Source organism: Rhipicephalus sanguineus, chromosome 9 (assembly GCF_013339695.2).
Source record: "Rhipicephalus sanguineus isolate Rsan-2018 chromosome 9, BIME_Rsan_1.4, whole genome shotgun sequence".
NCBI classification, from domain to species: Eukaryota; Metazoa; Arthropoda; class Arachnida; order Ixodida; family Ixodidae; genus Rhipicephalus; species Rhipicephalus sanguineus.
Window position 1 is genome coordinate 50,303,705 of NC_051184.2, and position 27,177 is coordinate 50,330,881.

Sequence of the window (27,177 nt, forward strand, 5' to 3'; positions counted from 1 at the left end):
CACATTGTAGAATATAGGCAACAGAAAGACAAAGTCATCACTGTGTTCTAACGTAGATTGGGTGATCTTTTATCAATAGTAGCATAATTGAAGGTTGCTGTTGTATAAATAAAGTTTAACGTAGTGTGCAGGTGGACGAGGGAGTGCACATATGATAGTTTTTCCAGTTTTCTGCATGTTTGCTACAGTCCTCGCGTTTCTGTGTTACAATTGTGAAATTCTGAATTGCAAACAAGCCAACCTCTCTGCTGCTGTGGTGAAGTAATTCAACAGAACCATATTTTCTCAAGAACAGCTGTTCCATTGAGGAAGAGGGTAATGCTTTTTTTTAATTGGTACTGCATCATCTGTCTGAGGGGAGGGCCAAGTACTCATGGACGTTCACAAGAGAGAAGTGCAAGTACATTAACTTTTTTCTTTTTTTTTTGTGGGAGACCTGTCACTGGTAAACTGGGGAGGTTGTCCTTGACCTTGGGGCACGCGTTAGGTATTCGCTTTAACGCGGTGGCGTGATGCTTACCAATAAAAGCTAATTAGTAAGAAATGTAGGTAGTATCCTAGTATGAAAGCAAATAAATACTGAATATGCGTTATAGAGAATCGCTGAATGCCGTGCTAAAGCGTGCATTGCGAATAAGCGCTAATTGCGGAAATAGATAAGCGTTCAGCTGCTCAGAAGGCGCTGCTCGCGGCTGCACGGGCGCATTCAACGCACTTTATGTAGGCGCGGTTACATAGTCCTTGTAACTCTGGAATTTTCTGCGTGTGTAATTTTCATATGCGAACGCAGGCGGTCCGCGCTAAATGGTGCATTGCGAATAAGCGCTAATTGCGGAAACAGATTTTTGTTCAGCTGCTCAGAGCGCGCTGCTGCCCCTGCGTGCAGCTCGCGGCAGTACGCGCGCATTAAATGCACTTAATGTAGGCGCGTTACAATGTTCTTCTAAGTCGGGCATCTGCGTGTGTAACTTTCATATGAGAACGCAGGCGGTCTTCGAACCGCTCATAACACGCTGCCGCATCTGGACGCGCGCAGTTCGCGGCTGCAGAAATAACGAAAATTGCTCCACAGCATACGCTCATGGAATGCACATACGTTCGCTCATCTGAAGATACCTTTGTCACGCTGGTATTCACGAATTTAGCGCGAGCGAAGAGGGCACACGTTTAGTTTTTCTAGCGGCACGACACGGTGAACCGGAGAATTCGGAGCCGAGGGTGTTTGCGTCGATCGGCTCGGCCTGCATGACGCCCCACAAATTATGTATTGACCTTCCGCAAGAGCAAACACACGCCGATGGTACAAGAACAGAAGTTCGAAGTTGTGCCGACGGGTTACCAGCCGCTTTGTACATACATTGGTACATATATAAGCCCACGAAAAAAGCAAGCTTGCAAGTGGTGGTGCTGTGGTGTAATGGTTATGGTGCTTGCTTTGAGTGCGTGTGGTCGCGAGTTCGATTCCTGTGTCGTGCGTATTTGTATGCAAATGTCATGATTGTGCATAAGTACTTTGATGTCCATTTTCTATTATGTCCTAGTGATGAATAGTAGCGGAAATTGGCCGGTAAACGTAATATACTGCCTAAAATATACTTTTTTTTTTTTCATTTCGCGACCGCTCTAGGGCCTCGTACAAAAGGAGGCTTTAACAGCTCTCAAAAGAAGCAGAAAAACTCTCAATGCGCTCTGTTCAAGCCCCCAAAATGGCTTACATAAAAACACCAACTTTACCTCCAAAAGGAGGCTTTAAAAGCTCTCAAAAGAACCAGAAAAACTTCCAATGCGCTCCGTTCAAGCCCTCAAAATGAGTTCAATAAAAACACAAATTTACCTCCTTAGTTCCGTGTAATCACTCCCTTAAAGGATGTAAATAAAACCTCCTTTTGAACCTCGTTTTGAAGGGGGTTTTGCGTAGTACCTTTTGGATGCACGTTATGCGTCGAGCCCGAAACTCCCTAAAAGGCTCAAACCCGTTTGCAGTGTTCCTTGTGATACCTCTGTGGCCCAATTTACTAAGTTAATATAATAGTTTGAAGCCTCAGATGACAGGTGGAAGAGGACCAATAGCGAAACAGTTACTGTATTGTAGAAACAGGAGATTAGAGAGACTTTGCAGGTGGTTTCTGTCTGAGTTACTGTTTCAGCAGGACTATTTTGACTCCCCTAAAGCTTTTGATCCGCCGGCGAGCAAACTGTTTCAAAACACTGATGTTTCAAACAAGCGCATTTCCAACAGTTTGCACTGCTCGTTCTGTAAATAGGAATTCAAAGACAAAAACCTCTTTGCCTCATTGAGGGTCACGTTCAGCACGTTCTTCCTCCGCGAATGACATTAATTGTCTCTTACTTTCCTGTAACAGTAAGCATTAGATTTTATCAGCAAAAACACCAGATTGTTCTGATGTGAAATATACCTATTCGCTAATATTTTCATGCACAAAAGACGGGAGGTGGACCAAGGGCTCGTTTCTTTGTTAGTCACAACCTAATGATACCAACTCACAATGAAACGAAGGAAGGTATAGGAGATATTATTTGTAGTCTTTAAGGGTAGTCTAGTAATTATGACATAAACGTAAAAAAAACATAAAGTGGACGAAAAGACAACTTGCCGCCCGTAGGGATCGAAACTGCCGCCTTCGGATAACGCGTGCGATGGTCCCCCAATTGAGCTACGGCGGCGGTCGTTTTCCGGTCCTCTTTCTTGGACATTTTTGAGCATGTCATGCTGGTAGTGTTAGCCGGCGTCGCTAATAGCCATGACGGCGAGTGTAGAACCCTGTACAAACATGCATCTTATGTTTATACTTTTTTTTTTTTAAGCGGGCCAGCTCTAGTGGCTTGCGGCGCGTCGACGTTCTGCGCGTTTGCTTTGAAGCGGCAGAAATTCAACATAACTTGCAAAGAAAGAAGCGCAGTTGCGACTTAAGGGTGTATTTAACTATATTTGGGAGTTTCGCATTTCGGCCACTAAGTTGCACCAATGCACGATGTATATATGGCTGTGATCTCCTTGCTTCTTGCTTCCACGCGCGTATAAGCATGGGTGGCGCCAACCGGCACTTAGAGCGCCACTTTTTGAAGGATGTGGCGCTTGTCAGCACACGTCCGTCGCCTCGGAGCGAGTGGCCAGCATGAGCTCTCAGCGAAGGCACGGAGGCAGAGAGCAAAAAACAACCCGGCGTTCACTATAGTAGAGCACCAAGTTGAGCTAGTTGATGTATGTTCATCCTAAGATGGTTTTAACTGCGCCAGAACAGATCTTTAACTGCGCTAGGTCCTGTGTCTAGAAAATTTGGGGACAGGGCCTTCTCGAATTGGCCTCTGAAGATGCAAAACCAGTCAACGAAAACGAACTCCACCAGTCAACGGCAGAACCCTGCATAAGGCAAATAAATAAAGAAAAAGACGGTGAAATACTAAACATGAGACGCACACACCTAACGGGAAAAGTGCGACGCAACCCGCAAGGCAGGTCTTCGCAGATGGCATGCACCAGCCATAACGACCGAAGGGCACAGGTCGCTACCGCAGTGGTGGGCACATAAGCAATGAGTGCCTGCCCCTAAAAGCAAACCACGGAAGCTAGAACGGATGCCATTAGAGACGGGCATCCGAAAATACGCGCACGCTGCCAAACTCCGGAACATGTGCACCGACTCCCAACAGGCATGCAAACGCATCTTGCACAATCACATCCCACCAGTGGCACGCAAGCTCGGACTGCACTGGAAAAGTGGGGATGCCGTGATGCGAGGCAAGGAACGAGGAAAATGACGTGCCCGCGAAAAAGCAGCAAGCGCCCTTTGTAAAGACGACCGGACGCACAGATATTGACCCGTCGAAACCCATCACACTAAGTGGCCTGGGACACAAATCGGAAACTTACCCTATGCCACACATAGTACATGTTAAAGGGACACTAAAGAGAAACAATCAATTGGTTTAGATTGATAAAGTGTGCTCGGAGAACTCTTGTGTAGTTTATTTCACCACCATAGGTTTATTATTAGAGGAGATAACCAAGTTCAAAGTTTCTTTTTTAAATTTCGCGCCGGACTTTGTAATTCGTGACGTAAAAGGTTTCAAAAATCATTTAACGTATTTTGGCGGCACTGGCTCGACGAAATCTCCACAAACTCGTTATGTCAAATCTCTGGCCCCCTCAGACGACAATGTACTTCGATTTAACCAATTAGGAACTACGTAGACCCAAGCAGGCGCCGTCAAAAATATGTGACGTCACGGCAAATGGTGCGGGAATTCCAAGGTGGCGTCGCCACCTGTATTTTCTTTTTGCGCGTTTTCTCGCTTATTAAGCGTCTTCTCGCAGCAAGCGTGGTGTTTTTGGTAGCGTGGAAGACTACCTTACTAATGCGAGAAAAATCGTTTTGCTCTTTAGTGTCCCTTTAACGCAACAAGAGCAGGTTCTGTTGCGCGTTTAGTACCTTTCGAACTCCTGAGCTGATTGCTCTGTGCCAGCCAGTCTAAGAACTGGCTAACCTCCCTGTCTTTCCGCTTGTTTCTTCTTTCCTTCCTTCTTGATTGCTCTGTGTAATCTTATTATTGTGACATAGACTTGTCCTTAAGTCATAATATTTTGTGTGTATATGTGTATTAGATGTGGGCCGTAGGACAGGTGTTGTGTATAAAGTGAAGCAGTGCCTTGTAGATGTTCTCTGTAATCGAATACCTCTATCATGGCAAATAAGCCTCACGGCACTGTACCAACACCACCTCTTCGGTGAGTTTTAGGGGTCGTAGTCAATTACACGGAGGTGCTTTCTGTAATTCACTGCCTTTATGATGGCGAATAAGCATCACGATACTGTGCCAGGATCACTTCTTCGGTGCGCTTTAGCGGAAGTAGTCAATTACATAGAGGTGCTCTCTGTAGTTGACTATCCCCATGCTGGCCAATAAGTCTTGCAGTACTGTGCCAGCATTACCTCTTCAGTGAGTTTTACTGGACGTCTAGAACGAGATATCATCACAACACAGGAACCAAAGGAGGTACAAATTACAAATTTCAGAACTTTATTGGAAAACACACATGAAGTTAACCTGTTTATTCTTGATGCTTGTCACTGCGTAAGGTTGGTAGATTCATGAACCACGTAAGGATTTACCGTTTAGGGACAAAGAAGCCTCTAAGTTGAACGCTAGGCTCGGAAACGTAGAAACGCCCCATATGATGAGGTATGCGAATACTTGACAGTAGGTTTACGTCTATAAGTTAACTAGCAACTCATAGAAGAAAAGTGCTTGAAAAGTAAGTTATATTTCTTGTCTAAATACTTTTACTGTGGCATAGCAGACCCCTTCTTTTTGAGAAAGGAGACCTTACCATCAACAGCTTGTTGCCCTAAGATATCAGGTCAACTCAAATACATCCCAACTGGCGTCAACTCAACGCTGTGTCAGTGCCTAGTCGTTCTTGTACGTTTTTTATTTGCGCTGCAGTCCTAATCATATTGTACCAGCTACCCCAATCGTCAACCTTACAAAATCGAATGTATTAAATGCGAAGCATTTCTTAGCGAACTTCTGCGACTTTGAGCGTATCTATCTATCTATCTATCTATCTATCTATCTATCTATCTATCTATCTATCTATCTATCTATCTATCTATCTATCTATCTATCTATCTATCTATCTATCTATCTATCTATCTATCTATCTATCTATCTATCTATCTAGCCGCCTACGACTTCGTGCTCCCCTGGCCGTTTCGTTAATCGGATGTATACCAAAATTGGTGTGTCATAACATGGCCTTATTACGAATATAAATGACAAGTCATATCATGAAAATCATGACACGCATGTCATGAACAGCATGATTTACATTCCACGGCCTTTGGGCTCCCTGGCCGTTCCGTTAATCGGATGCGTACCAAAATTGGTGTGTCATAACATGGCCTTATCACGAACATAAATGACAGGTCATATCATGAAAATTATGACACGCATGTCATGAACAGCATGATTTACGTTCCACGGCCTTTGGGCTCTTGCGGCCGTTCCGTTAATTTCATATATACCAAAATTGGTACGGCGTGACAAGAGTTCATGACGAACATAGTGACAGGTCCTAACATGCAAATCCTGACGCGCATGTCATGTGCAGCATGATTTACATGACATGGTCTCGGGGCGCTCGCGGCCGTTTAAATGAAGGGATACATACGAAAACTGGTATGACGAGACATTTCTCTATGACGAACATAACTGACACGTGGTAACATGAAAACCATGATATGCATGTCATGTATGACATGATTTACATGCCACGCTCATGGCTCACTCGTGGCCGTTTCGCTAGATTGATATGCACCAAAATTGGTATTGCGCGCTGTGACTGTATGAAGAACATGAATAACAGGTGGTAACATGAAAACTATGACATGCATGCCATGTATGTCATGACTTACATGCCACACTCATGGTGCATTCGCGGCCGTTTCGATAGCTTGATATACACCAAAACTGGTATTGCGCGATGAGACTGTATGATGAATATTAGTGACAAGTGGTAACATGAAAAACCATAATATTCATGTCATGTATGGCATGACTTACATGCTCTACTCATGGTGCACTCGCGGCCATTTCGCTCCTTTGATATACACCAAATTTGGTATTGCGCGATGTGACTGTATGACGAACATAAATGAAGGTCTTAACATGCGAATCACGTTATGCATGTCATGTACGGTATGATTTACATGCCACTGTCATGGTGCGCTTCCGGCCGTTTTGTTAACGTGATATATACCAAAATTGGTATGGCATGACACGAGTGCGTGATGAACATAAACGACAGGTCATGCATTTATATACCAGAATATTCGTTTCATTGTCATGGTGTACACTAGATTATGCATCCATGCGTGCATGGCAAACATGCGATATATGGTGGACTAGATGCCATGGCATGAATGATTTCATTTGGCTCAAAGACAAACAAGGCGATGTATGCAGCTCTTAGCTGGCTGCTTCGCATTACATCGATTCCCACAGTGCGTGGGATCTGCCGAATTTTTTGTACTGGTATATACAGTGACTCCTCAACAAACAATAGTAGTGGTCAGCAGTCCATCTTTTTGTTCGTTTTGATCTATTACCTACCTGATTCATTTTATATGTGCAAATATGAACGGTATCCAACATCAGAAACCTGCACGCATGCGCAGGGAAGTCAATATTAGCAAATCGACTTACTGTTCTCCTCGAGACAGAGTAGGTATATTTAGTAAACTACGCATCGAGCGCAACTAGCTCTTCTGAGAAAGCTCGTGTTGAGAAACTATTCTCAGTAGATGGCTTATCCATTCGATAAAAGGTCAATGGTTGGTTGATTGATTCTTCCTGCGATACGTAGGAAAGGGCGGGAATAGGAGCACGTGCACACAACCGTTCGTTTGCCCGTGCTTCTTTAGCTCTGTATTTTTTTTCCTACATATAGTAAAGAAAGTGAAGTGTCAAGGATTACTGTACCGTTGCCCCTGCCGTAGGGCTCACGCGAGCCCTCAAGGTCACGCACGGCCGCCGTCTAAACGTTGAATGCCACAGGGGCGCTGAAGGGATTTGACCCCTTCCCCAAAAGGGAGCCGTGCCTCCCTCGAGAGAAGCGATTCTCATTCTTTGTATACGCGAGGACGTTGTCACGGGGCCTTTATATGGACGGCGCCGTGACGTTGCCTTGACAAGGCAGTGCCCCCTCGTTTTTTTCACCGCGTTCTTGGCGCTAGATTGCTTCGGCTGAGCGAATACCCTTTCCGCTGACGACGGCGATCGATTCACGAGAAGTTTATAAACCGTACCGTTGTGCCACCTCGTGGATTCCCTGCAAACCGCGTATCACGAATCGAAACGCGGGAAGGCAGTAACAGGTTGTACGCGAGGGTTTTTGGAAGTGCTGCGGCGTACTTCAGTTTATTTGTTTATTTGTCCACAGCGTCAACAGACATCATCAGGGGAAGAGGCTTTACAGAAAAGGCGAGAGAGAGAGAGAATAGGGATATAAGGAAGACAGGGCGGTTAACCAGGGCCGACCCTGGTAGGCTACCCTGCACAGGGCAAGGAGGTAAGGGGAATAAAAGTTAGAGAGGAGGAGAGAATAGTCACTGTTGCAGCTGACGCAACAGTTACGCGTTGTATATCACAAACGGCGAATCAGTCCGGTATCCCCAAGAAAACGCAGCAGCGCTTTCGTTGGCTTTCAGAGCTCTGATGGGCTGTCCCACGGTCCCGATATCTTCTCGGCAGTGAAAGCGTTTCCGTCCAGGTGATTTAGAGCAGCACGGAGGGGAAGCCTCTCGTTTGCGTTAGTCGGGCAGTAACGCGAAAGCAAGGGAGGAAGATGCAGTGTTATGCCGTCCGCGTCTGGGTGTAGCATTCACCAACGGCTGCTCATTTAAGATGGAGATGGCCGACAGCGCCGAGTGCAACGACTCTGCGGTCGATGAAACTATTTGCACCTCTTGTGTTACAGAAAAGGCAAAAAAAAAAAAAAAACTCACTGGGCCCCTTATGCTGTCGCCTCAGACGACTCGAAGGCGAAAGCCATCTTCCTCTTCTATTTGTTGTCAGTCGATGTACTGATACACCCCCCCCCCCACTCTCCGAATGCTTTTTGCACCCAACGTGGTAGTTCTGCCGACAAGGTCGAAGGCATTGCCAGCTTTCTGCACCTGACGACGTCGCGCGATTACGTCATCACGTGACGTCACCTCATGTGATACAAAGTAAAGTCATGATTGCGTCACAAATTATGCCGCTGTGTGACACCATGATGACGTCATATGATGACGTCATCACGTGATGATAATTTTTTGCATCATTCGGGCTGACGCCGACGCCGCGGGACGCTGACGCTGCCGACGATCAATTTTCGAATTTGAAGAGACATCTAAGGTTTTCGCCTTAAAAAGCACGATATAGTGTCGGCCACAAGACTAATCAACCACAGACGCTGACTGATTAATCACAGCCTGTCGCACAAGTATCGCTGGTATACACACACATATACCTGTATGTTCTGGCATTTGGAAAGAACTCGGTGCATTACATGGGAAATATGCTATACCATCTTCTCCGTGTTGTCGCTTGTGCGCGTTTGGGTTAGGGTTCGTATTGTATGGCATTTTGTGCAGGTCGTGTGTGTCTTTTTTCATTTCGAGAACATATGCTTCGCACTGAGAAATGCTTCCGCCCTGTGGAGCTTACCTTGTTCCCAAACAATAGTCACGTTCTATCTTGCGTACGCTTTTTTCTCCTTTAACTCTGCGAGTTCGGTGTTCTTTCAGGTCTCCCGTACGGCATGTGCTTCTCTGCGTGACAGAGCGTTCTTGATCATGGTAAACAAAGTATGTACAGTGGTCCCGAAACTATGTTATGCATTTTTTTCTTGTACGCATAATGGAGAGTGCTTGTCTCGCTTTGACCATCAGAATGGCATATACTCCCTGGGTTGGTTACACCTACAATCAGTCTACCGCTCCACAATACAAATAAGGAGGACGACAGAACCTATTCAGATTGAAGCAACCATGTTTGTCTTGGCTAGCCTGATTTAGTTTGGAGTTCTTCGCTGTAAAATGAAAGATACAAGTACGAAGGCAATAACAGACGTAGGACAGTGTGGGCAAATATGCGTGCATGAAAATGCACTACTGACAGCTTGATAAATAGATGCAGTGGCGGGAGTTCAAGCATCGGACAAATAAAATCGATTACATTTCTGTGGACAACAAACGCGGCGTAAGGCAGTCTGGACAAGTTTTATGGAGCGCGTTACGATATACGCATCACTCAAGGAAGTCTTGATGAGTTTTGGGACGATAAACCCCCGATAGTATTATTAGTATTGTGGAAAGGAAGTCTTCATGGAAAAAAATTTTGAGCAGGGTGTGTTTCTGAAATATCGCTGGGAATTGTTAAACAGAGAACAGGGAATTAGAAGGATGACCATTCCCGCAGTGAAATGAATTGAAGGTATGCGAACACCCGCACTATCCTCACTCCTAATTTGTGAAGGAAGGAAGGAAGGAAGGAAGGAAGAAGGAAGGAAGGAAGGAAGGAAGGAAGGAAGGAAGGAAGGAAGGAAGGAAGGAAGGAAGGAAGGAAGGAAGGAAGGAAGGAAGGAAGGAGCGGAAGAAACTGGCTTGAAAATGTGATGAGATACCGGTGGAGATGAAAACTTCGTAAATTATAATGACGTATTGAAGCATCATTTTCGTGATTGTAGTAGGACTGCACTTTTAAATTACGTTTCAAAGTCACAAAAAAACCGGTATGACGCGCAGCCTTGAGGAAGACCCTTGATGCTGAGCTATGAAATCGTTCTGTTTGCTATACGTTGTGTGATGCTTTTACGTGCACCGTAATTACTACTCAAAATTAGAGCACGTATATTATTAATCACCGCCGCGCCGATTTGGGCTGCTTTCGAGGCAGATGGAGTCAGCGCTCAGAAGCGGCGCTCTCTCTGCGGCAACTAGTGGAACACGTCGAGCCGCAGCGCACGCCCGTGGAGTGCACGCATGCGCGGCGAGCCCGCAGCGCACAAACACGAACCGCCATAGCGCTCACCCCCCACTATTTGCAGCACCTGTTGTGTGCACGACCTCACAGTCGCCGCAGGTCGAAAAATTTTCATTCTAAATGTTTCACGGCGTTTTCCGCGTGACTCTTCCGTGACTAGACACTCTGAACGGTAAGCTTTCCGTTGCTCTAAAGAACACAGGTACCATAAAAATCAGTTGTCGATCCCTTTCACGTCCTCCTCTACATACAACACAATAGGCTTAGCCCTCCGAATCAGAACTGGCCCTCTCCAGCGCTGGAACAAAACGTAACGGAAAAGTGCGTCCAGGCATACTTGGCAGAGTAATCGATCTAGAGTAATGTCCTTGTTTCTGCGCTGCTGTGCAGAAAAAACCACATCGCGTGCTCGCCAAGACCTTAGCCTTCTTCGATCGCCCTGTCTGCGGTTGTATCGCGGATAATATCCTTGTCCGTTTCACGAACGCGACAGGTCCCTTGTCGTACCGAAAAGTGCGCGCTGTAATTTGTCCGTCCGCGACAAAAATCGAAGACTTGGGAGATTGCTTGCTCGAAGCACTGCTTCTCGTGCACTGAACAGCGACGAACGCGGCCGATGTAACAAATGACGAATCTTGACAGAGGACTTGGAGTCTCCTAGATTGCGTCTGTTCAGTTTTATGGGAGCTTTTTCCGGCAGGTGCGTATGGGAATCTTTGCAGCTGTTATTTTCTACACTGTAGTGGATCAGAAGGAGGAGGGCCAGGAAAATGAGGAGTGGTCAAGCAGACACGTTTCCGCGAAAGGAATCAAAGAATGAAAACATGGAAATAAGAGGGAGAAAGGTGCTGTCAGAGTGGAACGTGCGCGCCTGTCCCTTACTCGCCTACAATCGATCACTAAGCCTGGTCGATTTTAAGAACAGTAGCGACTGGGAAGGTCAGACATCACCAGATGTGACTCGTGCACCAGTGACGATACGATAGAGCCTCTACTGAGTTCTTGTGATCGCTTCGTGTCCGAACGCAACGTTCTTCGCGCTGATTTAAACCAACTAGACGACAGACCGTTTTCGCAAGAGAGCGCCCTCAGACCGTGGCAATACGGGTCGTATGCATGCATTGATACTGTTTTTAAAATCGACCGGGCTGACCGATCGCTTGTGAACGTGCAATGGGCACCTTCTTATAGCACCTTCTTCCTTCTTCTTTTCTGTTAATCTCTGAATTCCCTTTCCCCGAATGCAGGGTAGCAAACCGCATGCGCGTCTCGTAAACCTCCCTGTTTTTCCTTCTTTACATCTTCCTGCTCGTCCTCTTCTTTGCATTGCCCACGTCGCTTCGCTGGCCTGCGACGCCATGATCCTTTTACTCTGAAATTGCCTGTGGTTAATAAGGCAGTTCAGATCCTGTAACTGGATCGCTCGAAGAAACGGTCACAGCACGAAGTTTTAAGGCATGACTCCAGCTCGCAACGTCGTAGCGCGAAGATTTGTGTTGTCTGTTTACTTTACTGCGCGTATTGCAATTCACGAAACGTATCCAATCAGTTTTGCATGTATATCAAGTGGGCACGAATTCTGTTGGTGAGACTAGCTTCGAGAAACTTAAGGAACGCTGTTTCATGCATGAGAGTGTGAGACTCGCGTGAACGCCAGTGTATTCGGTTGCGTATTTCAGGGAATAAACATACCGAAACAGCTGTCGTCGTGAAGAATAATTTGACGCCTTGCGATATCACGGGATGCAATTCGTGTGACGCAACATGTAGCTGTAACATAATAATTTGCCCTGAGGAATTAAAACTTTGTTGACTGTTGGAATCTCCAATTCCTTTTTTTTTCAGCTGAAATAGTGGCAACCTTTCGGAGAAATTCTGCTTCAGGGCTCGACTTCCAACTCTGGAATTTTTAAACTCTTGAATTTTTAAGTTACGATGCCTTAGAAAAAGAGTAGCTCCGGGATAGTGTTTCATGAAAATATTGTGTTAGGTCACATAATGTTCATCTTAGCCGTCTGGAACACCCAGCATATTTGTCATTACTCTTGATGTTTTTTTTATTTCTGTTGCAACTAATATGCGCTTGTTAGCGTAAATAAAGCTCAGGGGTGGAAAATGTCGCCATGGTCTATGTAGATATTCAAAGGCTGTGAGCTCTATGCAAAGCGAAAAAAAAATTACGATTATGATGCTGATGAACAACTTGTGCGCAAACGTAACCGGGGAGTCAATCTTTTTCATTTGCTTGTTTGATTCAGCTGTTGGCGATGTGAATGATTTCTGTTCTCTTTTCAAGCCAAGCGTCTTATGACACACAGATTTCAGCGTTGTACGCAAAAAACATGGCGCCGGCGAGCTTATAGAAATACGGCCCTAGAATGTGTGCCGGTGACATGCTTATTTATAATATGCGTTGTTTTCCAATAACTGGATGCTCTCTCGAGCATGGGCTTGCCGGCGATCAGCCGTTTCTGGTATGGCGATCTGATGCTTTATCGAGGTCGCTTGTCATTTTACGCTGCCACATTTCACTGTTGCCTTCGATTGTTTCACGTATGACCGTCGTTGTTGCATTTAGCAACCGAAGTGTCGCGCTGCTGAGCACGTAAGCGAAGGTGCAACTCCCGATATGGTGGGAGGAAAAAGTTAGGAGGGAGCATTGCGCAACGCGATGGAAGGAGACAAACAAAGAAAGAACGAAAGAAAGAAAAAAAGAAAGAAAGGAAGAAAGACAGGAAGAAAGGCAGGCATAAAGAAAGAAGGAAAGGAGAAAAAAAGAAAGAAATAGAAAAAGAAAGAAAGGAAGAGAGAAAGAAAGAACAAAAGAAGGAAAGGAAGCACTAAAAAAGAAAGAAAAAAGAAAGAAGGAAAGAAAGAATTAAAAAAAAGAAAGAGAGAAAGAACGAAAGAAAGAACTAAATGAAGAAATAAGAAAGAGAGAAAGAAAGAAAGAAAAGTGGTAGGACTCCAAGCTTCACCTGCCCTCATTTTCCCGATAGGGGAATGGCATTAAGTTTTCTCTTTCTTTTAGCCGTCGTTGAGAAAAACAGAATACTTCACGCGAAGAGACGTTTTATTACGTGTGGACGCAGGTCACCTTAGGCGAAGCTGCAAAACAGTTTTTCTTTTGTTCTGTCCATGACATCCCACGCTGCGACAACAAACTCAACGAGACGTTTACGTTACGGCCGATCACTCCGCCATCCACCCTGCGGCGTTTGTTCGACCAACGGTGGCGTTCCTCCATACACACATACACACCTTCTCAACATGCTTTCAATGGCGGCATTTTTCACAGTGGCAGAGACGCAGTATTTACGACGTTTAGTCGAGCACGTCGACTTTTCTAAGGCCAATAGAAGAACCACCTAGAACTGTTTGCGGTGCGATAGATGCCGCGTCATTGGCTCGCCGGTATCAAATCGCCCCGACGTTTATTCAGTTGGAACAATACACAGTCGCAGACATCTGCCGCTTACATCCGCACAAAAGAGCGGGACCTGCTCAAACACTCCAGTGTTTGATCATGCGTTGATCCTTCTTTCAGTGTGCGACGGATCCTACTGCATCCTTTCTGAAAAAACGAACCTCAAGCAGAAGGAAAACATACAGGACCATGACAGTGTTCTTCAGACGGGTAAAGCCGCATTTTAAGTTCGAGTTATAGTTGCGGCCTCCAAGTTCGGTGCTTGCTAAGAACTCTTTTTCTGTCTTTCATGAAGTTTGAAAATATGTTATCTTCGCTCGATTCAGTTGTATAGTGCACGGAGTGTTTTCATTCCATCAGTCCTCAAAACGTAGGCTTTGAATTCACGTACGAAAAAGTAGGTCAGCTAACCGAGTGCTCTCAACAGAACTACGTAGAATGCCATTCCGTAATACATGGCACTGTTCAGACTCTTCGAATACTGAAGGACTCACCGCTGTTGACTGCTTTTTCTTGTTTCTTTTGCAGTGCGCTAAGAGTCTTATGAAACGTTGCTGTGGAAAAAAAAATGATTACATGCTTGCATTTCGCGTTGCCGCCTCTGCTTGTTTTGTTTGATGAATTTTGTACGGCTAGCAGGCATTTGCTGTGGCGCGAAAAAAAGCGTTCTATTGTGCATGTGTGGGAGTGAGGGATCTCAGGTATTAATGTGGCGCCCATTCAGCGCTTTTAAAAGAGTCCCTTGAAGCGCTCAAAGCCATTCGTGCTACTCGGCCTTTATGGAGAGCTCTCAAATAGTTTTCCACAAAAGGTTGTATAGATTCCGATAGCGTTTCAGTTGAGTCTTACATAACAATAAGCCTGAAAGGCAAACGTGCCATATTTTGCTTATCGCCATACTTGTGAACGTTTTGCTTCGTTTACGAATAAAATTCAGGAGTCCCGATAACGTTTGCTTCAAGTCCTGGCACTGAAGGAACGGTTGACGTTGCTTTTGAAGAAAACACACACGGTAAAACGAGACGATGTCGAAGGGAGACAAACACGGTGCTGTGTTTTTTAGTGCGATTAGTGCCCACTGGAATCCTGTTTGCGGGAATTTTTCTCAATTTCTTGTCAAGCATACAGCGTTCCCCCGCTATCTCTAGCCGGAGTTTAAAAATATGCCGACACACTCTATGACGACTCGACCATATGTATGCTGACGGCTATTGCATGAAGTAGGTCACACTATTTTTGTTTTCTACTTAATTGCCTAATCAGAAATTTTAGATAACTAACTTTTGAAGCAACGGAGCTGGGCAAAAATTTCCAATGAGAAAGTTGTAGAATGGCTAGCAAAATGTCTGATTAGACCGTTTCTATCTTTATATCTATTAATTATTAGTGTTTTTCTGCTTAATACAGATGCCCGCCAAATGCAAAAAAAAAGAATATTAGAATAACAGAGAGCTGAGCTAGTTGGTAACAGGGCTGGGCAGTATCGCGATAGTATTTCCGAGATACTTTTGAATATCTGTATTTCTGTATCGAGATACATTTGAAAAATATATTTGTATCTCAGTAGTGAAATACTTTTACGATGTATCGCTTGTATCGCGATACAATGCAGGACACGGGTATCTCGTTACATTATCTTTTTGTCGGAAATGAGTTGACGCGTGTTTCCAGGGGGAGGGGGTTTGACGGTCTTTTTTTCATTTGTTTTTGTGCCAAGAAAAGGAAAGGCGCGCCGCCGGTTGCCGACAGAAAGGGCAGCGATGGTTTCCCCTCAAGCACAGAATGGCCCATATGGTAAAGCGCGCGACGCCGCAGACGGCAAAATCGCGGAGGCGGTGTTGTCGGCCTCTGCCGACGAAAGTCGATGTCTCTCAAGGCCAGTGCAGCTCGCCTAGTTTTTTTCGGGTGGCAAACCTTTACTTGGTTTCCCCCCGCGTGGATACCGCCTTGGAACAGAGGCTTTACAATGCTTCGCGTGCGTTCAGTTCTCAAAGCGGCGGCACTTCTAAAAGCAGTCCCCATAGTTGCGGCGGAAGTGACTAGAAGATGGCTATCTTTGTCGCGCTTTCAGCCGCCTCTCCAGCGGGTCAGGGTGCGTTCCTAACTGATCACAAGCGTGAAACGGTCTTTTGTGGTACCAGGCTCCCCCACCGCCCGAGGTGACTTCGCCTGTCCCGGCTTGCTGAAATGGGTGCTGGTACACTCTAAATACGGTTACCTATAATGTAACTTTTGGGCGTGAGTAACTTATGAAATAAAGGTTACAAAGGAGTTTATTTTCATGTTTTCGTTATTTTGCGGTGCCTAAAAGTTACAAAATCCACATTTCGAGCAATGCATACGTTACCAGCGCGAAAAGCGCAGTGTAACCTGTCCGTAGTAACCTATGAACAACGCTGTAACTTATGTGTACACTTCCTCACCGCGTCCCTCGCCAAAAAAGAAAGAAAGGGTAAAAGCATGGTGAAAGTATACCGCAGCCGCAAGCGCGGGTTCTCCTCCGCTTGGCGGTCGGCTGCGTTCGGCGCCATGAAGTCTAGACCGCGGGAAGGGGCCGCCACGACAGGCGCAGCGCATGCGCACCGCGTGCATAGCATGCAGCGTGCAGCGCCGAATGGCCGAATCGCCCGGGCAGCACGCGTGAGGCACGCCATTTTCTGGCGGCGCTTGCAAACTTTGTTTCCAATTCGCTTCCTTGGGATTGTGTGCGTTGCGTGAAACCGGTGATGCCGCTGAGCAGCAAAGACATGTGGGGTGTGCTGCGTGGCAGCTGCAACGAAACTCCTTGTGATTGTCGGCGTTACGTCGTTTTTTGTTCACCGGACGACTCCACAGCAAACGCCATTCGTTGCGACTACTGCAACCACTGCCCAGCGGCTCATGGCCGAATAACTGACTTGGGTAAGTGGCTTTTGTTTCAGATACACTTTGACGGCATGTGAGGTCTTCCTGATTTCAATACTTGTCAAATCGGGACCTTTCTCAGCTGGTAAGAGCGGCCTCGTTTGTGGATTTTGTTGTTAGAGTGCTTGTCTTAGCTGTATATATATATATATATATATATATATATATATATATATATATATATATATATATATATATATATATATATATATATGAGTTTTAGTCAGTTTATCATTGCGCATGACTGACCTATTGCTCGCGACACAGTGTAGAGAGATATTTTTGTCGACTTATGTGCTATCTGTGCTCCTTTTTATAGCAGAGTACCAGCGCAACTGCGTCATGTTGTCATGTGCTATCTTTGAAAAGTAGGGTGATTATCCTTCTCCAAATAAATATCGCCTTCTCATGTGTGCTCGTGCGCAGCGGTGATTACGGGTTTTCGTGTAGTCATAAATGCGCAATCTTCCAGTGCATGGCTGCGGCATCAATATTTTAAACCAGAGTTCTAGAACTCTGTGCGTGCTTTCTGTACTTGTGAAGTGAGTTCTGCGCCGTAAGCTTTTGACGATACGCTTGGGGCACGAGTGAATATACTTAATGTGTGGTGCCACAGAATTATGCTTTATGCAACACATAAACGAAACTGGTTGTCTGAGGGTTCAGCGCACCATATTGTGCAGACGGCATCGATAGCGTGACAGAATTTTACGTTTTGTTACGACACGATTCTGTCTCTTATTTCATTGTGTATTCTACGTAGGTGGTACAGAACAAGGAAGTGGAGTTGTTGAAGTGCCTACGCAGAGCGCGCAGCCTGAGCACTCGAAAGGTTAGTGGGCGCAGCACACTTGGAATTTTTTTTTCTGTCCGCCGCGGCGGTTCTGTGGGTACGGTGCTCGGCTGCCTACCCGCAGGTCGCAGGTACGACCCCGGCCGCGGCGGTCGCATTTCGGTGGAAGCGAAATGGTAGAAGCCCGTGTACGTTGTCAGTGCATGTTAGAAAACACCAGGTGGTCGAAATTTCCGTAGCCCTCCACTGCGGTGTCCCTAATAATCATATCTTGTTTTGGGACGTAAAACCCCAGATATGATGATTATTAGAATGTTTGTTTGTCCAAAAAAAAAAGTTCTTATTTTGCTGCCTCTCCCTCTTCCTATGGCTTGTTTCTGTATGCTTTCGCATGGTCGCGAATGCGCACGCTTCGTTTTACGGCGCCGGAGTTTATTTGACATGATTTCTCGAAATCTCTGCGCATCTCGCTCCTTGTGCATTGAGTTATGTGTCGCAACCTTTCAGAGGCCAACTGCGGGCACGAATAATCGTATTTGTGTGGCCACTGCGCAGTCCATGCTTAGTTGAACATTTAAGCCAGCCCGTTCGACTAAGGTGCCAGTGCAGTAGGGAGAGTAAGCCCAAACGCCAGATTTAGGGTGCCCTTAGCAACTTCTAATTTCGCAAAACCTTAATCACGTTATGGCCCTCTCGAGCCATCAGTGAAGTTTGTGACGTGCGTACGTATTCAGTGATTATACTGAAACCGTTTCATGTCTCGCGTGATCGATGCATCGAATTTCACACCGAAGCCACGTTTGCCTGCCGAAACAGAAATCGCACGATAGAAATTTTGATTTTTAATAGTTCAGCACCGTAGGCCAATACCACGTAACCTTGCATGTTTTCTAGTACTACGTATCACTGTAAGAATGAAGACGCGTCAAAAACTTTGATCTATGGGCATTTTACCAGTGGCTTATGCAGTTGATGCTTCTGAAATCGCAGCTTTGAAAACGGAACTCTGTTCCAAAACGTCGCAATTACTGATCCGGTATTGGATACATGATAAGTTATTTAGTGCAGATGTCTAAACAGCATAAGGCGGTGAAGTGTTTTATTAAATTTTTGACGCCGCTGCACATTAAAAGTTATTCTGACCACTCCCTGGCGCATAATTCATGAACACATATAGCTATATACAAAACCACAAGAGCATGGCTAACGAGGATAGTGCGTTACAAGGAACCACTGCATAGAGTGCCTTGGCAGGCATTAAATCGGTTATTTGTTCGCAACTTTTCATTGCAGATGAGACAATGTTTTCGGAAGACCATCCATTATCAGACGTATCAGAACATGAGCTAGACCTTGAGGAACAGCCTGGCGTCGCTTGCCATGAAGGTAAATTGTGCTGCAACCCACTAGTCATTCCTTGCAAACACACGCGTAGCATAACGGCAAATAGTAGACGGTGGCGTGTTAGTATATTGCCTATTTTTCTTCAAGGAGTAATATTATTACGAATTAACCACTTAAGAACCATATTATAAGGAACCAATAATATTAAGAACCACCGAACAGTGCTTGTTACCGTTGCCTTCTCACTAATGCATTGCTTATGAAGTAGAGCTGTCGTTTCTATAAACTGAATGGTGTACTTTCGTTCCATTTAGTTATGGTTTGCATGAAACTGTTCGAAGGTATAGCTATTGCATATTATGTGGCAGGCCCGTAGCCAGGAAATTTTTTCGGGAAGAGGGAGGCACTTTCGGAAAGCCTTGTACAACACCCATTTTTATTAATTTTCGGTAAAACACATACAACCATTAGAATTTCGGGGGGGGGGGGGCACCCCTCTGGCTACGGGCCTGTTACGTGGCAACCGTGGAGAATGAGATTTCCCACATCGCCGCTTGTAATGATACCGTTTTAGGACTTTAAAGCCGTATGTATATATATATATATATATATATATATATATATATATATATATTATATATATATATATATATATGTGTGTGTGTGTGTGTGTAAAAATGTACATGAAGATAGAGAGAGAGAGAGGGATTTTGCTGCACGTGTGTACAGTTAGTGTCGTCGGTGTTTGCAGGGGTGTCGCAAGAAATTCCTTCCACCTCAGCACCGCGGGAAAGCGTCAGTGAAGCACCTCGGTCTTCAAAAGCCGGCAAGGTCGGCAAACACACATGTTCAGCGTGTACATTTACCACCAGATATTTTTACACCTTTGTGAGACATGTACGGGAACTGCACCTGAGCAAGGTTGATTTGATATGCACAAGGTGCAGAAAGAGATTCCTGAACATGGCGCAGTACAAACTGCATACGGACAGCGGATGCGCATCATCTCAAATCAATGACTGTGGCATTCACAGTAGTCTTAAAAAGCAACCGAGCGTGTTCCCGGCTCAGACGCAGACATTTGTTTCTACGGCCGAAAATGTATGCAGTGCCTCGTTCGATGCAGCATCAGGGTATGCCGAGAATGATGTGCACAATGCGGTAGACGATTTTTCTAGTACAGATATCCTCACAAAGCTCTCATGTCTGGCGAGACAGCTTGAGTCGCACTATCGATGTCCGATAGGGGGAGTCGATGCAGTTGTTGCGGGGGTAAAAGATATTTTATCGACTGCTGGAACATCCGTTAATGTGTCTGCAGTTGAAAATGACAGATCAAGAAAGGCACTATATGCTTCTCAAGGAATTTATGTTCCAGCAGAGGAAGTGAAACTTCGGCATGGTGAGAAAGGTTACTTTGTGCCACTGAAGAGACTGATTGAGAACTTGCTACATCACCCGAGCTATGCGCGCCTCTTTCAGTGTGCATTGGAGACGTCAAATGATGCGTTGCTAAGAGATTTCACTGACGGAACACGTTTTCAAATGCACCCAATTGCAAGTTCTCATCAGATGAACACTATTGTGATGCTTTTGTACAGCGATGATATTGAATTGACCAATCCTCTAGGCATGAAAAGAGGCCGTAGAGGCAAGCTAACTGTGTTTTATGTCTCTTTTGTTAACATTCCGCCGTCAGAAAGATCCAAAGTAGCCAGCATATTCTTACTTGGAGTGGGAAAAGCAAGTGCGCTTAAATCACAAGAAGCAAAGCATTTGCTCCTTCAAGACTTTGTTTCCACGTTAAATTCACTCCAAAGTGGCTGTGCACTAAAGACTGCCTCTGGTAAAGAAGTCTTTTTTGGTTTTTTGCTCGCCTATGTTGGGGACTCCTTGGCATGCCACAATATAGCAGGCTTTAAAGAAAGCTTCAGTAAGAATGTCCGTTTGGCGTGCCGGACCTGCAAAGTTCCTACAACTGATTTTCATAACTTTCATTATGAAATACAATGCCCACTACGTACAGAGTCCCAGTACCAAGAGGATTTGCAAGCGCTTGAGGCAGCAACTTCAAAAAAGGACCGTACTGAATTGTCAGCACAGTGCGGAATTAAGTCAAGATCTGTCCTTGCGGAAATCGCTAATTTCTCAGTCCTCACAGACTTGCTATATGACCCAATGCACATTCTGTTAGAGGGGGTCGTTCCTCTGGAGGTGGCATTGTTCAGTAAGTTTGTTGTCAGGGAGGCAATGTGGATGAGTTTCAGCGAACTGAATGCTGCCTTGTCACAGTTCTGCTTTCATAGACATGTCAGTAAAAGTGATTACCCCCGGAGCTTTGAGTCAGACTTCAGCTTTCCATGTTCGGCAAGCTCCAGTTTAATACTACTTCTGCATTTTCTCATTATTATCGATGGATATATGCCTGAAGAGGCTGCACAAGATCCTCATTGCGAATGTTTTCGGCTGCTGTGCGTCATCACACAATTATTCATTTCTCCTGTTATCTCGCCAGATGCACTGAGGGACATTGAATGCATGGTAGCGCGCCATAACGAGCTTTTTGTGCAACTATATGGTTCTGATTCATTCAAACCGAAACTGCACATGCTGGTGCATATGGTTTCTCAAATACGGAGATTTGGTCCTTCCCACCACCATTGGACCATGCGATTTGAAAGTAAAAATGCTCTTCCGAAATCAAAAAAGTTCTGGAATTTCAAAAACATTCCATTATCTGTTGCCAATTACTATCAGATGAGAATGTCCAATGACTTGTGGGAGGGGCCTCGTCAGCCCAAGCTGGTGGCTACGGAAAGTGTCACTGCAACAGATGTAGGTGCACCAGTGTGCTTGACGTCGGCTTTTTTGCCATCTGGACTGGACCCTTGTGCTATTGGCCTGACAGCTATGTCCATGCACTCTGCCTTTGTCTCTGGTGTCAAAATCTCTGTTTCTGATGTGGTTGTATTTCAACAAAATGAGGTTCCGATGTTTGGCGAAATAGAAACAATTGTACCTTGGTTAGGCAAGACTTTCATCTCTCTTCTGGTCTTAGCCAAAGTGAGCTATTCACAACGGCTGAATGCATTTGTGCTGCTGAAGACACCGCACAGTGTTGTGATTAAACCTGAACTGCTTTTGTATCCCTGGCCACTTTATACTTACGCCAGAAATGATGTCGTTTATGCTGTCACAAATGTATCCATGAGTCACCTTTCTTGTAATGCCTGTGATTTTGGCGCCTTTTATTCCTATCGTTGCTTCATGCGAATAAAATGCAGCATGTACTTGGTGTGAGAGATCCCTTGTGAATAAAGCTTGTTTTCTTTCTGCTTAGGAATTTCATGACTGGCTCCTTCACAATATGCCAGAATTCTCTGACAGCGTTCAGCCTGTCCTGCAAGGAAAAGCAGTTTCAGAAAGGCTGCAAAAAAAACTTTCCCGGCAGCTACGCGCAGAATTGACCTTGTTTCTGGAGTAAGTTTTCCTCTTCGCTGTTGAACCATGCTGTTCTATTTCGCTGTCTTAGATTGAGTTCACAGATCTTAATTTTAGATCTAAAGATACACCACAGCACGCAGCTTAAGTCATATGGTTAGTTACAACCTTGGTTACAAAGTTACTGGTTACGCATTCCTGAATGGCTCTGTAGCCATTCAGAAAGTTTGCATGAGCCACTGGTTTGGATAATGCACGGTGGAGCTTCTAACAGTGCATGGGCAGGTGCTCGCGCTGTGTTTTTCAGATATCACATGTATTCTCGAATGCGGAAAAAGGTACATCATAGCGCCAGCATGCGATTAAACCTTGAATTAAGTCGCAAGTGCTACTCTGTTATATCAGTGGTCCTTGCTGATATTGTGCATCATCTTTCTGTGGCGAGGGATAGAAGGATCTGCATCTTTTTTTCTTTTAGTGAGAATAATCTCATTACCACTGGGAACAAAGGGGAGCGTCGCTCAATGTACAAAGTCCTTGGTGAAGCACTCGCCGCGAAATACCCAATGATGTTGTGGGATGAGCCTGAAGAGCACCTTTTGGCTACGAGGACCCATGTTTATGTAAGTACTCTGAAAAGCGCTGTGTATAACAAGCTGATGCTCCTTTCAAATGAGAGTATACTTTTTATTCCAATCGTTGTAGGCAGTTCTGTTCGCTTCACTGGTTCATGTCAGAGCACACCTTGTCCTTCATTGGCATTCAAAGGTTTACAAGTGTGCTCTGTTTCATTTTTACTTCCTCAAAGAACTAATGCAGCAAATTTGGTGGTGCTAGCTGTTCTAAGTTAATGTCTTTAGAGTGCATATGACTATTAAATATGTGCCACTTTAGGTAGAACAAAAAACAGTTTTTAATTTGGAGGTCGCAAGCATATTTAATTTCTTTCAGAGCCTATTCATCAAGAGGCTGACTGTGGCTCGAAAGGTGCGGAATCACAGAAAATCGAAAAGAGCGCATGTCACTGTTCTTTCACCCACCACTGAGATCACAAAGGAGAATGCTGTTGCCGAGCTACAGGTTTGTTTGCATGTGCAATTTAGATTACATAGTTTTGAACATTGGTAACTCGTAGTCACTTTCTTTCTTTCAATGTGTTTCAGGCCTTAAAAGCGACCCATTTGAGCGCCGTGACGCTTGACACAGAAAGGATGCAGGCCCTCCTTAAAGTGACGTACGAAGAACGCTGCAAAAGCCATGATGATCCACTGCCCCAGTATTTCTTGCTAGAAGAAATTGTAAGTGCAAGTCTATTTCCGAGTCTCAAAGAGTGCATGGCAAAGAATGCATGCCGGCATTTTCTAATATTCTGCTGCACGGAATAGCAGGTTACTGATATATAAAACTGTGAATTCTGTAAATTCCGATCCTACTCTCGCGTCGAATTGCGCCAAGCGAGATTTTCTCTACCATCGTGATAAAGGAGCGCGATTTATTGCCTAAATGCACCGAAACGTTGCCTCCGAGACGGCATGCGCAGCCTGATCTCGGAAGTCATGACCAAGATTAGCGACAGCGCGAAACAGATGCGTCAATATATTAGTGCTCTGCAGACGTCACGTGTATCAGAAGCGGCTGAGTAAGTTGTGCTCTCAGTTATCGAAATTCTCCTTTGCTACTTAAGACGTTTTGCAATCGCACGGCCTGTGAATCTTGTTGCCGTAGTGTGCTCCGCCATGCAGAACCATGGAGCAAAAAAAAACAGCTTCGGAAGGAGCTCACGAGTCGTGCACAAGCCAACCTCTTCTAACTAAATGTTTTGTTTTACGGGTCGATTGATTCCGCGCAGGCGGTATATTTGCGCACTTGATCAATAAAAACGGTTTATGCGTGACAGCACGTGTTCATCTACATGAAACGTATGTGGACTCGTGTTTAAGCTGAGGTTTTTGTCATTCTAAGCTGTATTTGGCGTCACCAGTGCGCCTAATCTCACACTATTTTGAAGCAATGTGTTCTGTATACGACTACGTCTTGCTGTGGGTGCGCGAATACTCAAATAGTGAGCGGACGAATCATTCGAATCGCGATGATAGAGGGAAAGGGCGACGTGATGGCGGCCTACGAGGCCGTGCCGTCGTCGATGCATTACTTTACATGCAGGAGAAAGCGCGAGGTCGTTTCGGCTGTAGCGCTCAGGCAGAGCGTTCTCGGTGCATCATTGCAAGCCAGGCCGCCCCCTTTTTGCCTGGCCGCGAGTGGCCGCGCTACCATGACCCCTGAGATCGGCTAATCTCGGAGGCCATGGTATATCTAGTATGCGATAGTCGGAATATTCGACGTGAACACCCGCACAGTGCTAGAGGTCGCGTGCGCCGAGGACATATACTCTCGCGCTCAAGGTCGTCTAGCGAATGATCCATGTCATTTTTGGCACAAAAGTAGCCTCGAGCATAACGCAGCCGTAGTGCATGGTCCTTTGTCTGTCGCGCATATTGATCTTGCGGTAATCCACATGCTGTAAACTTGGAATAGCCCTTCCGTATTCTGAAGGAAAACTGGAAACGAAAATGCTCTATGCAAAAAGATTCCAGCAAAATGCAGAACTGAGAGCCTCATTGGTATTCAGCACAGCAGAACATCACGCATTCATTGGCATCCTAGCAAAAAAAGCACCTTATTTGTTCAACAGGGATCCCATATATAAAAATGTTTTCTTTAGTTTCGTTACGCCCATGCTCTAAAATAATATGGCCTAGCTTGAAAACTTCACGAGATGTATAAACCAAGGTCTTGGCACCTTCCTCAATCAAACACCAAAAACGTGCAGGCTCTCTGAACAGGCTGGTTGTTATTATTTCAGCTGAGAAGAAACAAATTAGTTACCTTCTTTTTTAAATTTAAAGGCACAGGAGTATCGCTCTGGAGCATGCCAGTACTGTTTGGAGCTATGCTTGGAAATCTAAGTATTGAAATAGTCTTAAGCAGTGTGCATACAGTAACTAAGTGCTCCGAAATGCATATTTAGGTGCTCCAAACTGCTCCAAAACTAACATTTTGTTGCTCCAAATCTCGATTCGTGAGGGGGACCAGTGCACTTATCCAGTAATAATTGTTATTAAATGGTCGAAATTAATATTGTATTGCTTTACGTCCTCATATCATGAGGGATATCAGAAAGAAAGCTTTATTTTGTCGTTAATATTAATCATCACTCTTGCTTTATCTTTACTGTTTTTCTCCAGCTTTGCATCGAAGTCGAGCTTAGGTTTAAAAGCAGCATTGGTGACCTGGAGAGAAAGCTAAGAGCAGTGTCGGAAGCGTTTTCATGCAAAGAACAACGTGAATGCACATTCATCGACATCGTCAAGCACTTGCAAGGCCATTCAAGGCACACGCTTATCAACGAGGTTTGTGGAATGATTACTAGATGCATACACTTATCAATTACTGTTGCATCAAGCGCTTTCTCACAATTTGAAATTCGCTTTAATTATCACAGTAATATAAGAATGCTCCAAATTCTTGTTTTTTTACGAATCTCACTTGAGTATGCTGAGAAAGAATTTTTGCCGTGCTGTTTCTTAATGGTGCTATTGTGATATTTCACAGATGGCTCTACCGGATGACGTGCAAATCACTGCACCCCATGTGTATACCTGTCCTGAACACACTTGCGTTTACGCTGGAAGCGCTGAGCAAATAATCCGGATAGCTAATAGAAATATAGAGCGGGCCCTCATTTTTTGCCTGCTGACATATTACATCAAAAATCTTGAGTACCCGCCTGCTTTCTCACCAGTCCTTGTCCTGCTGCAAAAGATTGCCTTGCCGGACACACCCGTGCCTCGTGGACTGCTCACAAACCGCCTGAGGAATCTTCTTTTGCTCTTGAGAAAGAAGAATGTGTGCTAACCTTGTACTCCACTGATATTTTTGTTCGTCTTGGTTTTGTGCACCGTTTTGCTGGTTGGATATTATATTGTATACAGGTCACATTGCAGCATATATGAGAGTTGCCTTTTGAGTCCTTGAGAAAGCACGAAGGACATTTTAATAAAGGACGTTTTGAAAGTAACCTATGTCTTTTCGATTGCTGTATACCTTTGCAAAGGTTACATTCCGAAAGAAAAGGGTGTAACCTATATAAACAAGATTTAACCTTTAATTTTGTAACCATTAGAAAGGTTACAAATGTAAAGGTTACACTTATGTAACTTTTAGGTTATAGGTGCACAAAAATGTGAAAAAGTTCACCTTTGCATAGGTTACCATATTTAGAGTGTAGCCACGGTGGTGGTGACACCTTTATTGAAGAGTGACCCTTTCGGCCCAGGCGACGAGTTCTTGCTTTAGTTTCTGATGGGGCGCTCTGAGCAGCTGTCCCTTATTCCACGTCTGTTTAGAGAGCTTGTAGAAGCGACTTGGGAGGGCTTACACCCTCTCACCCCCAAAGAACGTGATTTTAGGAAGCCAATTTTTAGATTGTGCAGTTTCGACATATTGGGCTCCATTGCGCGTATGTAATTATGACCGGCCCAGCGGAATCCTCAGTCGTCTGACCCGGCGCCGACCGGGCCAGACGGCTGAGGATTCCGAAGATGGGGACCGACTTGGGCTTCTGAGCGGTCAGAGCAACCCACGTTAGGGAGGAAGTGTTTCGGTATCTAGATGGCCCGAGAAGAGATGTCGCCGCGCTCCAGTGCTATCCGGTTAT

General features: G+C 45.0%; 1 protein-coding gene and 1 long non-coding RNA gene across 2 annotated transcripts; both read left to right on the forward strand.

Annotated features, from left to right (window-relative positions):
- The first annotated feature begins 16,601 nt into the window (after nucleotides 1-16,601).
- LOC119405514 (uncharacterized) lies at nucleotides 16,602-23,191 on the forward strand. The gene is made up of 3 exons (XR_007417526.1): nucleotides 16,602-16,879; nucleotides 22,360-22,499; nucleotides 22,939-23,191. It is a non-coding gene; the product is annotated as an uncharacterized LOC119405514 (long non-coding RNA).
- Nucleotides 23,191-26,741, forward strand: LOC125756241 (uncharacterized). The gene is made up of 5 exons (XM_049419427.1): nucleotides 23,191-23,238; nucleotides 23,355-23,540; nucleotides 23,624-23,758; nucleotides 25,706-25,870; nucleotides 26,073-26,741. The coding sequence occupies exons 1-5, from the start codon at nucleotides 23,191-23,193 to the stop codon at nucleotides 26,373-26,375; spliced, it is 837 nt and encodes a 278-aa protein (XP_049275384.1). The 3' UTR covers nucleotides 26,376-26,741.
- The last annotated feature ends 436 nt before the right edge of the window (nucleotides 26,742-27,177 follow it).